This window comes from Notolabrus celidotus, chromosome 11 (assembly GCF_009762535.1).
Source record: "Notolabrus celidotus isolate fNotCel1 chromosome 11, fNotCel1.pri, whole genome shotgun sequence".
NCBI lineage: Eukaryota > Metazoa > Chordata > Actinopteri > Labriformes > Labridae > Notolabrus > Notolabrus celidotus.
This window is the reverse complement of record NC_048282.1, coordinates 24,166,299-24,181,154: the sequence shown is the minus strand read 5'-3', so window position 1 is coordinate 24,181,154 and position 14,856 is coordinate 24,166,299. Positions and strand designations below refer to the sequence as shown.

General features: G+C 39.8%; 1 protein-coding gene across 1 annotated transcript in view; it reads right to left on the bottom strand.

Annotated features, from left to right (window-relative positions):
• LOC117820898 (dedicator of cytokinesis protein 3-like) overlaps positions 1-11,458 on the bottom strand; it is a 61,941-nt gene extending 50,483 nt beyond the window's left edge. Inside the window, exons 1-4 of the mRNA XM_034694830.1 lie at positions 11,442-11,458; positions 10,510-10,607; positions 3,411-3,494; positions 1,661-1,701 (exon numbers count right to left, since the gene is read on the bottom strand). Coding sequence (XP_034550721.1) covers positions 1,661-1,701; positions 3,411-3,494; positions 10,510-10,607; positions 11,442-11,458 — 240 coding nt within the window. The remainder of the gene's footprint in view (positions 1-1,660; positions 1,702-3,410; positions 3,495-10,509; positions 10,608-11,441) is intronic.
• Positions 11,459-14,856: the final 3,398 nt, after the last annotated feature.

Here is a 14,856-nt window from a genome sequence, read left to right as displayed (position 1 = left end):
AGTTCATCGTTCTTATTCTAATCTGCCAGATGTGAAGAATCGGCCACAGTGAGCACAACTGATTCTCTCAGCGTGAAGAGAGAGAGAGAGAGAGAGAGAGAGCGAGAGAGAGAGAGAGAGAGAGAGAGAGAGAGAGAGAGAGAGAGAGAGAGAGAGAGAGAGAGAGAGAGAGTATGAGGGCGAATTAATGTGGGCAGTGGAGTACATAACAAAATGGAGGGGTGTTAGTAAGGACTGTAAATAGCTGAGAGTAGAGAGAAGAGACAGTATGTAGCCACTAACACCCACATTTAGCAGGACTGGACAGCTTTTGTGCTTTCTTTACAACACCCCAGCAGCACCACATAACTCTACAAGCTTCTGGTATTTCAGGATAAAGCATAGTGAAGTTACTGCACAGAAAAGGACAATATATACACTATTGCTCATGTTTCTTATTATATGTTTTATACTTGAGTAACACAAGTGTTCCTACACTGGTGATTCAAACTTGATCTTTGCTCTTCATCTCTGAATGATGACCTTCTATATTTGCTACATGTTGTTACTTTACTAGACCAATCCTATGGGCATCAAATGTGTTAGTCATATATAAAAACCACTCACTGCAGTGAAGAGTATTGATCTGTGATCAGTGGTAATGGTTCTATATTCATATAAGGTCTGAATATAAGGTTTCTTGCAAAGTGGATTCTTATGAATTCTCTTAAAGATGCTGCATTAGGACTGAACAAGGACGTCTGTCATACTTTTTTCTTTCTTGAAAGAAGACAAGAAGATGACAAGTATGAACACTACTGTACTCTAAAGTCAACTATTTGTTTAGTGTACTAGATAAGAAGTGGATTAGCATTTATCTCATTTTTGTAATAGCTAGTTTTGGCATAATGACTGGTTTTCACATTACTAACTGCACCATCTGCTGGTAGTAAGAAAAAAAAAATTGGATTTCCCAAATACTACAACACAGCAATACTAAACAGGCTATAATAATCTGTTGTCATATTACTATTTCAAAGAAACAATAGGACTGGCATGTGCCTCCTTCTAAGGTGTTCATTACACAAATGATGCTTGAAATGTGCCTCTCTTTGTTGTACTTTATCTTTCTTTGTTAATATACTAATTGTGTCATTAGTTTTATAATTTGTAATCTCTCTTTTGTGCTCTTGTGCCATAAGATAAAAGAACAGCTTGGAGGAAGCTGTGTCTTTATGAATGCACCTCAGAAAATACAGGTCAGGAAATTTCTATTTCAGTCCAATCACAGTTGTATTCAATAAGTTAATCAGTCATTAAGGTCTTTGTTGACTAGACACAGTTATTTTTGGGATGCTCATATCATATCAGCATTCACAAAATGCATCATCTTTCATGAAACCTTTCTGTGGAAAACCAAAAGATGGGCAGTTTTACAAATATGTGGGTGACACTTCACTGTTTGGTTAAAATCTGGGTTTACTGGATGTAAACAACTGGTTGTCTAATAGTAATTCTTATTTATGACTGCCAAGACATCTTCAGGTTTAAATTTACACTCCATTTTGTTTATTTATTTGCTTTGTGTTTCGCATAAGTCTAGTGATACCTCTTGTTAATTTCAGTGACATGTATGAAGTCTACAAGAATAAACGAGTCATGTGGGTATTGCTATATTTACCTTGATGGAAGGCTTCTTGGTGGAAAAACCTCGGTACCAACCTGAAGGAAGAGCAGAGTCCACATCAGGAAACCGTGTTATTTTATAATGAAACACATTTAGTGCAAGAAACTCAGGGTGAAGTGCAATTTGCTTAACCAAACTTCAATTTGACTTTTACTAAATATACCAATAGATGTTAGTGTGTGCTGTTGTAGCAATGTTTTCTCAAAGTATCTAGCATCTTTAGGTACTCCAGCCAAGTCCTGACTACCATAGTAAATAATCCCTTTGTTGATCCCATTACACTATCTGCTCATCAACTTTCATTAGCTTTGACCAGACTAGCTAGCAAAGCACTGCTGTAGCATTAAGAGTATAAGAATGATTTAAGTAAAAAGACAAAAAAAAAGGTCATTAAAATGTTCTTATTAGAATTTGCTTAATTAAAACTTAAAGCTGCTGTTGGTGGTTGTGATATAATGTTGAATGTCAACACTACCTTTCCCCTGTCTGCTGTCATAACCCCGCCCACAAAAGATTGTTGTGCACGTTTTATGAGGAAGTAGTGGCTTCCCAGCTAATAAGGGCGACGTGGTGGGGCAGCCACTCGACCAATCAGGACAGAGGGTTGGGGAGTAGCTCTAATTGGTCCGTGATAATGCGAACGAGGGGAAAAATAACATTGCTTGATACAAAGGCATTTGAAAACACAGAGATTTCGCCATAATCTCAAGTTACCTCACTTACAAATGAGTACCCATGGGTATTATGACCTTTTCTCCAAACCCAGCATAAAAAGTAGAGTTTTTTACACCATTCCTACCAACAGCAGCTTTAAAGCAAACCACTTCTTCATTGTTGCCAAGGAAAGGTTGTAGTTAGTATTTCATTTGGTGTGAAAGAGTAAACAAATCTGTGGCAGCAGTCATGGTAGCTGGGCAGTTAGCTAGGCTATATCATGGAACAACAACAATGCATGAAAATCATAGCAGTTTATTCTAGACACGCTGACTGTACTGAGAAAATATAATAGATAGTACATTACAAAAATGTACATGACAGATTTTATACAATATTATTACCTATAAAAGGAAATGTTTTAGTGATCGTATTTAGCCCAAAGAAGATTGTTCAGGGGTTTCAATAGCTTCACCGGTTTGTCTTGAAACAGTCTTTTCAACTTCAACTCAAACTTAAGTCACACTACGAGAATCAGTCAACCTATTACATTCACTGAAAAGAAGTCAAACAAATAGCTCAATTACTTTATTTTTTTCCATACGTATTCATTGAGTTAGCTTTAAAGGTACATGCTGTATTAATGCCACAGCTCTTTAAAGAATACATTTTTAGAACTCTGCAGTTTTAAACAGACATATTTTGACTCTAATTGAAATGTGTCTCATTCTCTGTGCAACTGCTCCCAGCATAAATACTGTAGCTCTTAACAGGAATATATTAGCAAAGGGCCCTGTAAAATAAAGTGCTAGTGTTTTCTTTCTCAAACAAAAGGTCTAAATGCTGGTTGTAGTTGTCATCATGATACTGGAAAAACAGAACTTTATCTTTTTAAAACTAAAAATAGTCAAATCAGACTAGAGAGACTTCGTTGTATATGGGTAACCTTTGGTGGCAAAATCCCAACAAGTTCTCAGATACTGAGAAAGACACCATGCAGATGGATACTGACTTTTCAATAGAGAACTAATATGATGTATAATGAAGTCAAGAACTATGCCCCTGTTTATTCTTAGAGTTGATAGCTTACCTTCACTCTTCTCCAGAATCTGCACAGTCTCCCCAATCTCTAGGACCAGGGCTTGACATATTGGTGACCGGAAGTTGCAGATCACTGCAGAAAAAAAAAGAGATAGAAAAATCATGACACAACAGTGATGATAAATATTTGACCTTTTGGTAGTTTTTTACTAACTGTGAAGGGAAATAACATCAAAGACAAAGATCTATGCTTTGTTTCATCCCTGTGACCTCAAATTAAGCCAGCTGCCTCGTGAGTATTGTTGTTCCTCCACAGCATGTGTTTTGGGGCTCAAGCAAGGCTTTAATAAGCTGTTAAATGCAAACTTCTTAACACAGTGTCACACAGGAGCCCTGGCCTAGCAAACTGTAAACAAGCTCCCTTCCTGAAGTGGGTAGTCATTTTAAGAGGCAATTAATTCTTAAGCGGCCTGATTTTTGTGCATGTTAAATTAATAAATTGTCTCCCACAGTAGAGCCCACACCAAGTGCTTAGCAGCATAGCTAAACTGTGCTTCAGCATAAGTTGGTATTAGCAGAAATCTTCCATGCCACCTGCTTTAGCAACATCATGCAGCTTATTTTTCTCTTCTGACTCAGCCTGATTAAGAACGTGATTACTCCTCAGGGTAAAGATGCCACATCTAAGGCCTTCACAGTAAGACGGCCTCTGGAGTCTTTTTTTTTTTTGTCTGTGCAGCATTGCAGCATGAGCCATGTTGCATATTGTAAGCTGTAAAAAAACTCACTTAAGACAAACTTGTTTAATAATGACACGGCTCCACTGACAATTTTAAAAACCTACAAATGGTGGCCCTTCAAGGAGAGTTTGGTGTGAATCATTATGTTAATGAACTAGCCAGGGGACCCAATGAGGGGGAGGAGAAGGAGGGGCTGTTTCTTGTTTGAGGGTAACAAGTGCTCGGTTCCTGCGCTTGGGTAGCTATGGCAACAGATCATCCACAAACCGGAGGGCTCTCTTCACTGTAACTGCTGCAGGGATCTGAGCATTTTAAAATGGCAAGCTTATGGATGCTGCATGGCAGTAGAGCTAAAGTCAAGCGTCCTGGGCACACATTAGAGGGAGAGAGATGGATAGACTTAAAAAGCCTCCTTGTCACCTTTTTCAGTCTGCCTCTAGCCCTTTTCCTGCCAGGGCTAAGTATTTCCAATTTGAGAGTCCTCTTCTTTAATGGCCTCTATGTCATTTGAATTGCAAAACCTGCACTCACACACCATTTGAGAACTCTTTAGCAGAGGCCACGTCAGAACAAGATGGATTGTCATGTTTCGAGAGAGACGACGCATCACACAGGCTCATATTTTCATAGTCCTCCCTCACAAAATCTCTGAGCTGTGTAAACACTCTTTCACTGTGCCTGGAAGCTGCAGAGCATTAGCATATCCTCAAAACATCACCAACCAAATTTTCTTTCAACATGCTGAACGTAGGATGTTGGAAGGAGTGACGGGACAGGCTGTAGCAAAATGTTGGCAAAAGAAACTCTTCTCTACTCAGCAACAATATATCAGTCCAGACTGTCCCTCCATCTAGTAGCATTCAGAGTACCACATGATATCTTATGGCCACTGTTATGTAACCAGTAACTGGATTAAAGGGCCTGATTACGGAAAAAGTCTTTTGCACTCCTCCACTTTCTCTCTACTTACAACACCACCATTCTTCAATGTATTACAAATATTTATATCATCACATCAACAACACAACTAGAACCTGTCGAACTGTGAAACATATCTGTGATTGACATTTTGGGGTTGGGATGCTGACCTGCTTTTGAAATACATTCATCCTCTTGGGAAAGACAGTAAGGCAGCTCAAGTATCCTTAATCGTGGATGCCTTACTTGTTTGGGGTTTTGTTGGTTTAATCCAATCCATTTTTATATTTCATTATGGGGAAAAGTGAAAACTAAACATGAAAACCATCCAAACACAATTTGTGCCAGACTCAGTGGGGGGGCCCTCTCAGTTTGGTGCCCCAGGTTGTCCTTGAGTTACCTGTTTTGACTTTCAGTTGCGGTGAAAGCAATGTTTTGATAGCAGGAAGAGATGCAGAAACTCTTTTTAATAATCATAAAAACAAGCTCATGAATAGTGTTGAAAAACAGATCATACTAATTGCTGAATTATTTAACCAAATTAGGATCTGTCGTGACCTCAGCGTACAACTTAAACACAACAAAAGGTGCAATCTGATTCAACACCATGTATTCCATCAATATCTTTTATCGGCCTCCCTGTCAACACAAGGAATTATTCACTACAAAGTATTTAGTATTCAAATCATACAAATACACAACCTTAGACAAGAAGTTATATATAGAAGTTACTCAACAAGCTTCAGTCTTCAATGTGAATATATTTTTTCTCTGATTTAATAATGGTTGTAAATTATTTAATATTCCCCAGTGAATGACTCTACATACTGAATAATGTTTGCTCTAGTGAAGCTCATATATATTGAGTTTTAAAACAAACTTCTTTCTGTGATAATCAGCTGATCTTAAGGCAAACAATCTCTGCATTTCTTGGTATTAATCTGTTTCTTGTTCTTAATATTGCAAGTTACGTTTTGGATGTTTCAAGTTTTATTACCTGTTAAACAATGTTAACAGTCTATTGGCATGATCCCTGTCTACCTTTATTAAAACAAGTAAAAAAAGTATCATACCTTTCTCTTTAAGATATTTGTTGGATTTAATTTAGTTATATATGTGTTTCTTGTATTGGGAAGTGATGGGCTCTGCGTTTAAAGACTGCTGTAGTTTCAACCACAAGCAGAACAAAAACGCAAGCCCTAAAGGTTTTAGAGTAGATTAAGAAATGCATCACTTTAAAAGTTCCTGTCCCTATCTATTTCCCAAATATCTACCTTAAGTTTTTATTATTCGGACAAAAATCAACTAAGTTTAATGGGTTGTGTTGAAGTGACTTAAGATGCTATACAGTTCATTTTCTATAACTGCACCTAATTACCAAAGAGAGTCAATTTGGACCTTTGTTGTGTTTGGAGTTGTAACTACAAACTTTGTGACAATATGTGTAGTTTTAAAGGGACTTAAATGGACACAAGTGTTTGGGTTGGAGTTTCTTAACATTGCTGCATTATGTGGTAAAATTGACCTCCTTTATAGCGGTTGATAGCCTGGCTTCCTTGTAGGTTGTCCGATCGGTTTCTCAAAAAAAGGCCTGAGATGACCGGCGTCCCTTGTGGGTAACACAGTACAATTGACAAGTACCTCATACACCCCACTTCAAAAGACAGAACTATCCATTTAAATTCCTGACACCAAACCAGTGTTTGTAAAACCTGCAAATGTTCAAACATACATCATACTACTTCCACTAATTTGTTTTCTACCGCTTTTCATCAAAATCATAAAAGGCATTGGCTGCCCAGGTTATAAAGTTGCTCAGCATCATGGGAGTTGTTGTCTTCATTATAAACAACCAGCGGTGACTTGACATGACATATCCAAATAAGATTTGATGTTTAAAGTTTTTATTTACATTAAGTAACTTAGTATTTAACCTGTGTCATTTAATTTCACTCTCTGTAATCATCTGGTGTTACCCATGTTTCCCTGAAGACATGCAGCCAAATAAAACTCAATTACATAAAATGAGAGCATTCTTTGGTTTTAACATTCTTTGAAACATTTCCATTAGTATCAGTGCAAAGCTTGACTATGTAACATGAGACCGGTAGTTGTAACGCGTTTCACTGTGTGAAGTTTTATGTTACACCCTTTAAGACACTGCGTGATTCAGGGTGACATTGATACACTTTGCTTGTCTCCACTATACTCCCTTATTTCCTGTTACTTTTTGTTAAGAGGAAACATTAGACAGTGGTTTGTTAAGTACAATCATTATGATAAAGCCAAGTGCAATATAAAAGCTATTTTGTAGTTTTGTGGGTTTTATCAGTGTGAATACTATTACATGCTGTCATGTTTTGAAAATGTTTTCCTCTTTATAGAATATATTGAAGCTCTTCACACAGTATGTGTGGCCTGATGACCTTGCTTTGGAATCAGTGAGAGACACATACAGTATGTTACAGTACTATGGCCCACAGGGGAGAAATATCTGCTGAGAAAGGGCAGATGTCATCAGAGAGCTGCCAGTACACCAGTAAACACTATTAGAGCTTATAGGTGTGTTTTTTTTCTCAGCACGTGATTGCAAGATTGTGCTGAGAAACAAATGACTGTAAAGGACACTGTGCTTATACAAACTATAGCACTGAATCAAAAAACTTCTATTGAATTCTTCCACTAGATCAGTAAAGCTAATGAGTGCAAAACTGAACTGTTTTAACCATTCCAGTAATGCAATGTGAGTATGCAGACCACCACCACGAGTGTAATCCTGTCCCAGATCTAGCTAAGTTCAAAATTGCACGACGGTCTCTGTGCTTCGCCCACTGAGTCATGTTGTTCAGCACGACTTGAACGCACACTCACAGACACATTACTGTGCTCAAGTCTTGCTAACCTCGGGATTTTTGCCACCGAGGCACAGGAGCGTTTTTACCATGTCTGATTCCAAAGCAGTGGTCCCAGAAATCCAGGCAACGCTTCCCAGCCGCAGGGTCTGTGGATAGCTGCGAGATGATGACCTTATCATGAAGCATTTTTGGGCCATGAATATGACTATCACACATGGAAGAATAGGTGTATTTGTAGTTACTAGAAGCTGAGCAACTCACTGTGGATGAAAGAATAGGTTTAAATCATTCCTTAAACTACAAAGTAATGCTACTTTGGCCACTTAAATCTCTCTGAGCGCTATCTTAGCTTATCTTTAGTTGTGCATGAACGCACATGACCTATGAGCAGTCCTTTTCAGGTAATGGTGGCCTGCAGTCTGCTTGATATTTTAGCATACTGCTACAGTAGTTTGGGTCTCAGCTGCATCACATGGCCTCAGATGAAGCCATCTGATTCATTTAAGTTGCTCTCATGTGGGCAGGTACTGCTGTACAGTCATGGCACTATCCAATAAAGTGCAAAGAAAGTGTCTCAATATTGCTGTTTATATGGTTGATAAATAACCAGTGACTCATTGCATATAGATATCAGAGCCAAACCATTTCAAGAAACTGGCCTTATGTTTGAATCAACAGCTATAATGCTGTTAGTCAATAATTGTAATTTTTATTGCATTATGATGATTTGCTTGTGGTACTTTTGAAATTTCACTCACTCAATTTTAATTGAGGAACAAAACATGCAATTACAGATTAATTGGTTATTAAAATATATTAAATGGTAAAAAGCAATCTGGTCCGATGCAGCCATTCTAAAAATGATTTAGCAACTAATATTATCTCCTCCTGCACAAACACACACACACACACACACATACACACACACACACACACAACACACCTACACACACACAAGAACAACATAATGAATAGGCAGCGATTCTAAGAAAGGCATAACGTTTCATGAGGTGGCCTCCGACTGTTTCCTGTTTAGACGGAGCCCATTAAGGTACCACAGGGGAAAAGACAGGCCCTGCTTACTTTTATTGTAACATTGGTGAGAGACAATTTACAGGCGAGATAAGGAGAAAGGAGGAGTGGAATGGTGCAACTGATGATAAAGAAAAGGACTGATAAGAGGATACAGTTAGCGTAGCAGGCCAAGCAGCGTGGGCTTCATCGACAGTAATAGAGGGGAAATATTGATCCCTCTGTAGAATGTCAACATGTTATCTAAAGGCAACGAAAGGGGGGAATAAAAGAGTCCTTTGAGCTTCCTTTACAAGGTACAGTGTGTTCTGTGTAGGCAGGTACAGAGACTCTGCTTCCCCGCATTTCAGCACCGTGGACAGCACCAGGTCACTCCGCAAACACTTGATGCGGAGGCTGCGCCGAACTGTTGCTTCACGCCACACTACATCTCTACTCCCTGACTCTTTAAATTCTAAAATAACCCCATTACAGACGCGTTGAAACCCCCCTGCAGTGATTCTAGGAGGGATATACAACGATTAAATGTGATAATGTTACCGTACAGCCTCTACAAGTACCGATACGGTGGTGGTGTTGGATTGCCGATGGGGGCTCTCCTCCTGCAGTCTTTTGTGAAACGATCCTGACAAGTGCAATGCCTCCATCAAAGTATAAATGTGTGGGTGTTTGTATGTGGGAGAGGGGAGTATCATGCGTTAATCGGCATGAGTAGCCCTGCAAGTAACAAGCCGTACAGCATCTGGACATGACTCATCCCCCTAATGAAAACCCTCTATAGTGTAATCACATGCTAGGGACACTTGTGTGTGTCTGTGGGGCTCAGCAGCCACTTTATGAAGACTGCGGGCATCATAATGGAGTAATTGTTCTTTATTTTAATTTTCTAGTTATTTGACTGCAAGAAACCTGCTTTGACATTTGCTTTTTGAACAGAAGATAAGATGTTATATTTCATAGTTTCTCTTCATAGGGTCAAAGTTCACACATTGCAGCGTGGAGGGAGGAAATGTTCTGTATGCTACAATGCAGTAAAGTTGTTATTGCAGCAGTAAAATCAGTTTTGTGTCTACAGGTAGCCTCTCCAGCTTCACTACAGTCTACAACTGTTGGAGGGACGCCGTCACGATGCCCCCTCGTGGTTTTACTCGAATCGCCTTTTTCCTCTCCTCCTCTTTCTCCCCCACTCCAGATATGCTTCTATAAGAAAGAGCTAAATGCTACATTGACGCAGTTTTTTTTCTTAGAACACCACAGAAGTACAGAGATGGAGTCTAGATTTAAAGCACCGCCCGCGGTTGTGTACAGACTGCGATAGCATCTTTAAGGCGGTGGTTGGAGGCTGTAGCATCCCACGCAATTTCCCTTTCTATGCAGTCACTGGCCTTGCATTTCAGCCATTAGAAGTGTATGTGTTTTTCAGTGGGTGTAATGGACATAATAACAGGAAAGAAAAGGCTGGATAGCTTAGGCAGGGTGTCGATGAACAAATTGGGTGTTTCTGGTGCTCAAAAACTGCCATCAAAACGCCATATGATAAAAGAGAAATTAAAAGCTGCAACAGAAACGTCGGAATTAACAATAAAGGTTGCTTTAGACTCACCAACTCCGATTTCTCCTCTTCTGTAGGTATCCACATAATTGGTTATTTTCCCTCCGGTAGAGCAAGCCACATTATGTCGATATCGTGAGATGATGCCGCTGAAAAACGAGAGCTGAAGGCTACAGATGATCCAGGCTTCTCATACATGGGACTACATGTCTCCGCTGGAATCAGTATCCTGACGTTTTGTGTGTGCGAATGGTGGGGGGGAGGAAAGACCATCAAAGCCTCAATATCTCCGCTCTATTATGTCCCGGCGTGTGTCTCCAGTCTGATGCAGCCTCCGTGTCCACCTAATGTAACGCACACGCACGCAAACGCACACAAAACACGCGCGCAACAGGCAGGAAGGAAGGCAGGCAGGCAGGCGCGTACGCTCGCTCGCTTGCTGCACGCACACACACGGCGAGCGTTTTTTCTGCTCTCCACAAAAGGTGTTATTGCGGTCGCATTTCAAGTGGAACGAAGAGATATATTTTCCTCGAGGTTATTTTTTCATTGTCTTTGTTTTTCTCTCTTTGGGGGGGGGTTTACGCGCACCGAGTCTATTCTGATCCACAATACGCTTGAGCGGGCAGCATCGGTGGGTAATAGTAGGTAATAGGTCGCGATTTGATCTGTTGTCCGAACTGTCTAGCAAAATGCTGGAAACACAGAGAAAACTGCATTAACCATAAGCTGCGCCATCTTCATGGTCGTCACATGACTCGTTTGTCACACTGATGTGTCAAGCATTTGCAAATATTGTGCCCTCCCCTCTCTCTCTTTCTCTCTCTCTCCCTTCTCTCTTGCTCTCTGCATGGCAGGCAGTTGCATCCATCGCAAACACAAAGTGCATTTTCCTCCTGCTGCCGGATGCTGAATGCAGCCTTTTTTGATTGAATGTGTCGCTTTAGGGGGGCTGCTGGCCATAAAGCAGCTCCCGGTGTTACAGATCAGGGCAGGCCATGTGGGGAAGCACCTCCTGGTTGAGTCATTTCAGAGAAACAGAGCCACTACCCGGCGGTGCTTTGTCATAGTGCAGTCATGCTCCCACACAGATGAGAGGCAACTCATTCCAAAAGGGCAGCTTCCCGTTAGAATAAGTAGACTAAGATTGATAGTTTGGCAAAATGTAAGATCACACATGAGACTTGAATCACTGAAATACTGGTTTATTTATACATTCACAAAACGTCACTATTGGGATATAATCAGTAGTAATGACTCATGTTGCCAATTCTACACTTTATAAAGTAGGTTACTGTAACCAGAGTTGTATATTTGATTTTTCAACTACAGATGAGACTTGTTTTTTAAAGCAGCATTTAGTTCTCATTCAAAGTGTTGACGGTGTTGCAGATTATTCATAAGAAGTATTCAGTTTAGTCCCTGGAGGTAAGTATTCGAACCGTTTTTATAGTTTGTTCATTCTGCTAAGTGTTCAGTCATTCTGTCAGTTTTTTTTTTTTGAAATGAGGTCCCATTTCTTAAACAAAGCTTTCACCTTGCTGGAAACAACTCACTAGGAATAAGTGTCACTGAACTAACTCACTGAATTACTCATTTAGCTTCTGAAGGTCTAAAAGAGCCCCATTTAAATGTATTAAGCCAAAATGTGCGGTAATCAGCCAAATTTGTTGTGGTTTTCAATTTTTAATTGAATAAATACATTTGTCTGACAGTGGTTAAACCATTACTGGGATAAAAATAAAAGACCTCAACTCCAGGTGCGACTGGGTGACTGTGGTCCCATGATTGGATTTAACACATTTACAGGAGGGTCTGACTTATCTCCATTGAGCTGAAAGGTAGTGACGTAGAAGGGATGCAGTTAATTTAGCTTGACTTTATTGCAAAGCAATTTGTCATAACGTGAGTCACCACTGTTAAAACAGTATGTGGGGAAATAAGGAACACTATGCAAATGACTTTGCTGTAGAGCTCCAACCATTTATAGTTGATTGATTAGTTGTCAAGTAAAAAATGATCACTGCTTTAATTATGGATTCATGGTATTAAACCACATTATAAGGAACATTTTAATTCTCTAATCGCAGCTTCTGAAATATAAATATTTTCTGACATTTGAGAACTAACAATGAAGAAAATGGCTGTAGATTATTGATAATTAAGATAATCATTACTGGCAGCCTATTTTGCTGAGGCACTTGAGCCTGTGGAGCTAACAGTTCACACAAGTCCCTGAAGTGACTCTCTATTATCTTAGTACAGCTAAAGGGCAGGTGACTTAAAGTACCCAGCATAACAGAACACACTTGATAAATACAGCCTTCCCTGGCTGAGATTTCAAGAATGTTCTGGATGTTGTCCTCAGAAAATGTTCCTTTGCAAAGCTGTCGTGCCACATCCTCGATTAGAATCATTTTTAAAGAACAGAACAAAATACTTAAGAGTTGCTGTTTTTAAACCCGGAGACTACAGAGGATCCACAACAGGCATCTTTGCTGGAGTCCCACACACACTGGTGAATACATGTCTTGTCATGACGGTGCATTAAGCTGTCTGGTCTTATAGACAAGGCGATCATGGGCAGAAAAATAAGAGTGATCAGGTGAATATTGAGCGTCCAGTGAGTTTGATGTAGTGTAGGAGGGAGGGCAGTATTCAGCAGGGTAATTTCTCTCCATCACAGGGACACAGCGCAATGACTGACTCCCATCTGTCTATTACTTCAAGTGGAACACTGTGGGCGGTGTTCCAATCACATACATAAAGCCGGAGGAGTGTGGGGCGTTTTGTAAGCTAAATATGCATCCCTGCTAATAAACATTTCAGGAAAAATAAAACAAGTTGTAAGCTTTGTGTAAATGAGAGAAAAATGGCATTTGGGGTACTTAAAACCATAACTGGCACTGCTCGGGAAAGAGCAGTGGCTACATTTAGCTCCTGCTCTGATGCAGCAGCAGTGTAAGGATGAGACTCTGCTCCAATGCAAACAGGGGCTGCCGAACACAGTGAGAGCTGCTATCTGTTTCAACAGTCCCAAAGCCAGCAGACAATAAGAGCCAGCCGAGGAGGTAATAAGAAGTGCGTCTTACTGGCTCATCCATCACCTGCCCTCACACAAACACACACTTATTTCTTTACAGTCCCCGGGATTGTACATTTCACGCACCCTCTGCTTGCTGTTGAAATAATCTCCTCACACATGGACACACACGTGCCTGTGCAGAAAACACACAATTAAGAAGACTTATTTGACGCGCCTCAATGTGGTTCTGGAGACTATTTGAATTGGTTCTATTATTAACTGTGGAGGAGGCCACGGGAAAATGTGAGGCAAATTCATGCGTGCACAATTCAAAATGAAGAGACATGCAGAGTGTCACTTAGAGGAAATGGGAGCTGTATAAACACCTTAGAGCATAAAATATGTGATTAACCACCAGATTACATGTATAGGATGTCTACTAAATCAATAACATATCTACATGACATCCTCTGTAAATGTATTAACTCTTCTGCCCACTTGTTCTAGATGTAAATAGACATTTACCTTTGCAAGTTGTTCTTATTACAATTTATTTTGCTGTCGTTTCTCTCACTGGAAATCAGCATAATGTACCACAATGAGCTCAATGTTACATGAAATGTGATTTGGTCCTTCTCTTAAGGTCCATTGTTGGTAGAATTGACATATAATTACAATCTTTACTGCGTTTAATGAGGTTTTATATGTTGGAAAGACAGACCAGAGTACAGCTTGAGAACTAGAGCCAAGCTAAGACACAAGCGTACGAGCCAAAACCAACAGAATCAGAACAAATGGTCCAAAAGTAAAGTTTAGATTCCTCCAATTGGATCCTAAAGACCTCTATAATTTATTCATTTCAGTCAGTGCCAAGTACTGGAAGGCAGTTCCAGTTCATTGGGTATCAAGAGATAGCCAGGACTAGGATTGATGTAATGAGCTGAGATTTTTTGATTTAAGGCAGCTAGCTTTAGTGGAATGCATTTTCAAACAGTAGTAGGAGTGTGCAGTTCTCTTTTGGAGAGGTGAAATGAGGAGAATGGCAGGGAAGTACATGAAGTATTCTGACCCCATGAGAGCGAAATATACTGTTAAAAACAGATCAATTATTTTTCTCTTTAGTTTTTAATCACAGTTACTCCACAGGAGATTCAAAGTAATACTACCATGTAACCAAATTCTTAGATACTTAGAGCAGGGGTCCCAATCTTTTCAGCCCTCGACCCACACAAATAGGTACCAAAGACTCACGACCCCCACTGTCCCTCAAAGTGATTTAATGTGGCTTAATTTAGCTGATCTGTAGAAAATTAGCCTACTTACATGAGCATGTGGCTGTGTTTCCTGTGCTGTTATGAATGAATCTACTGCTA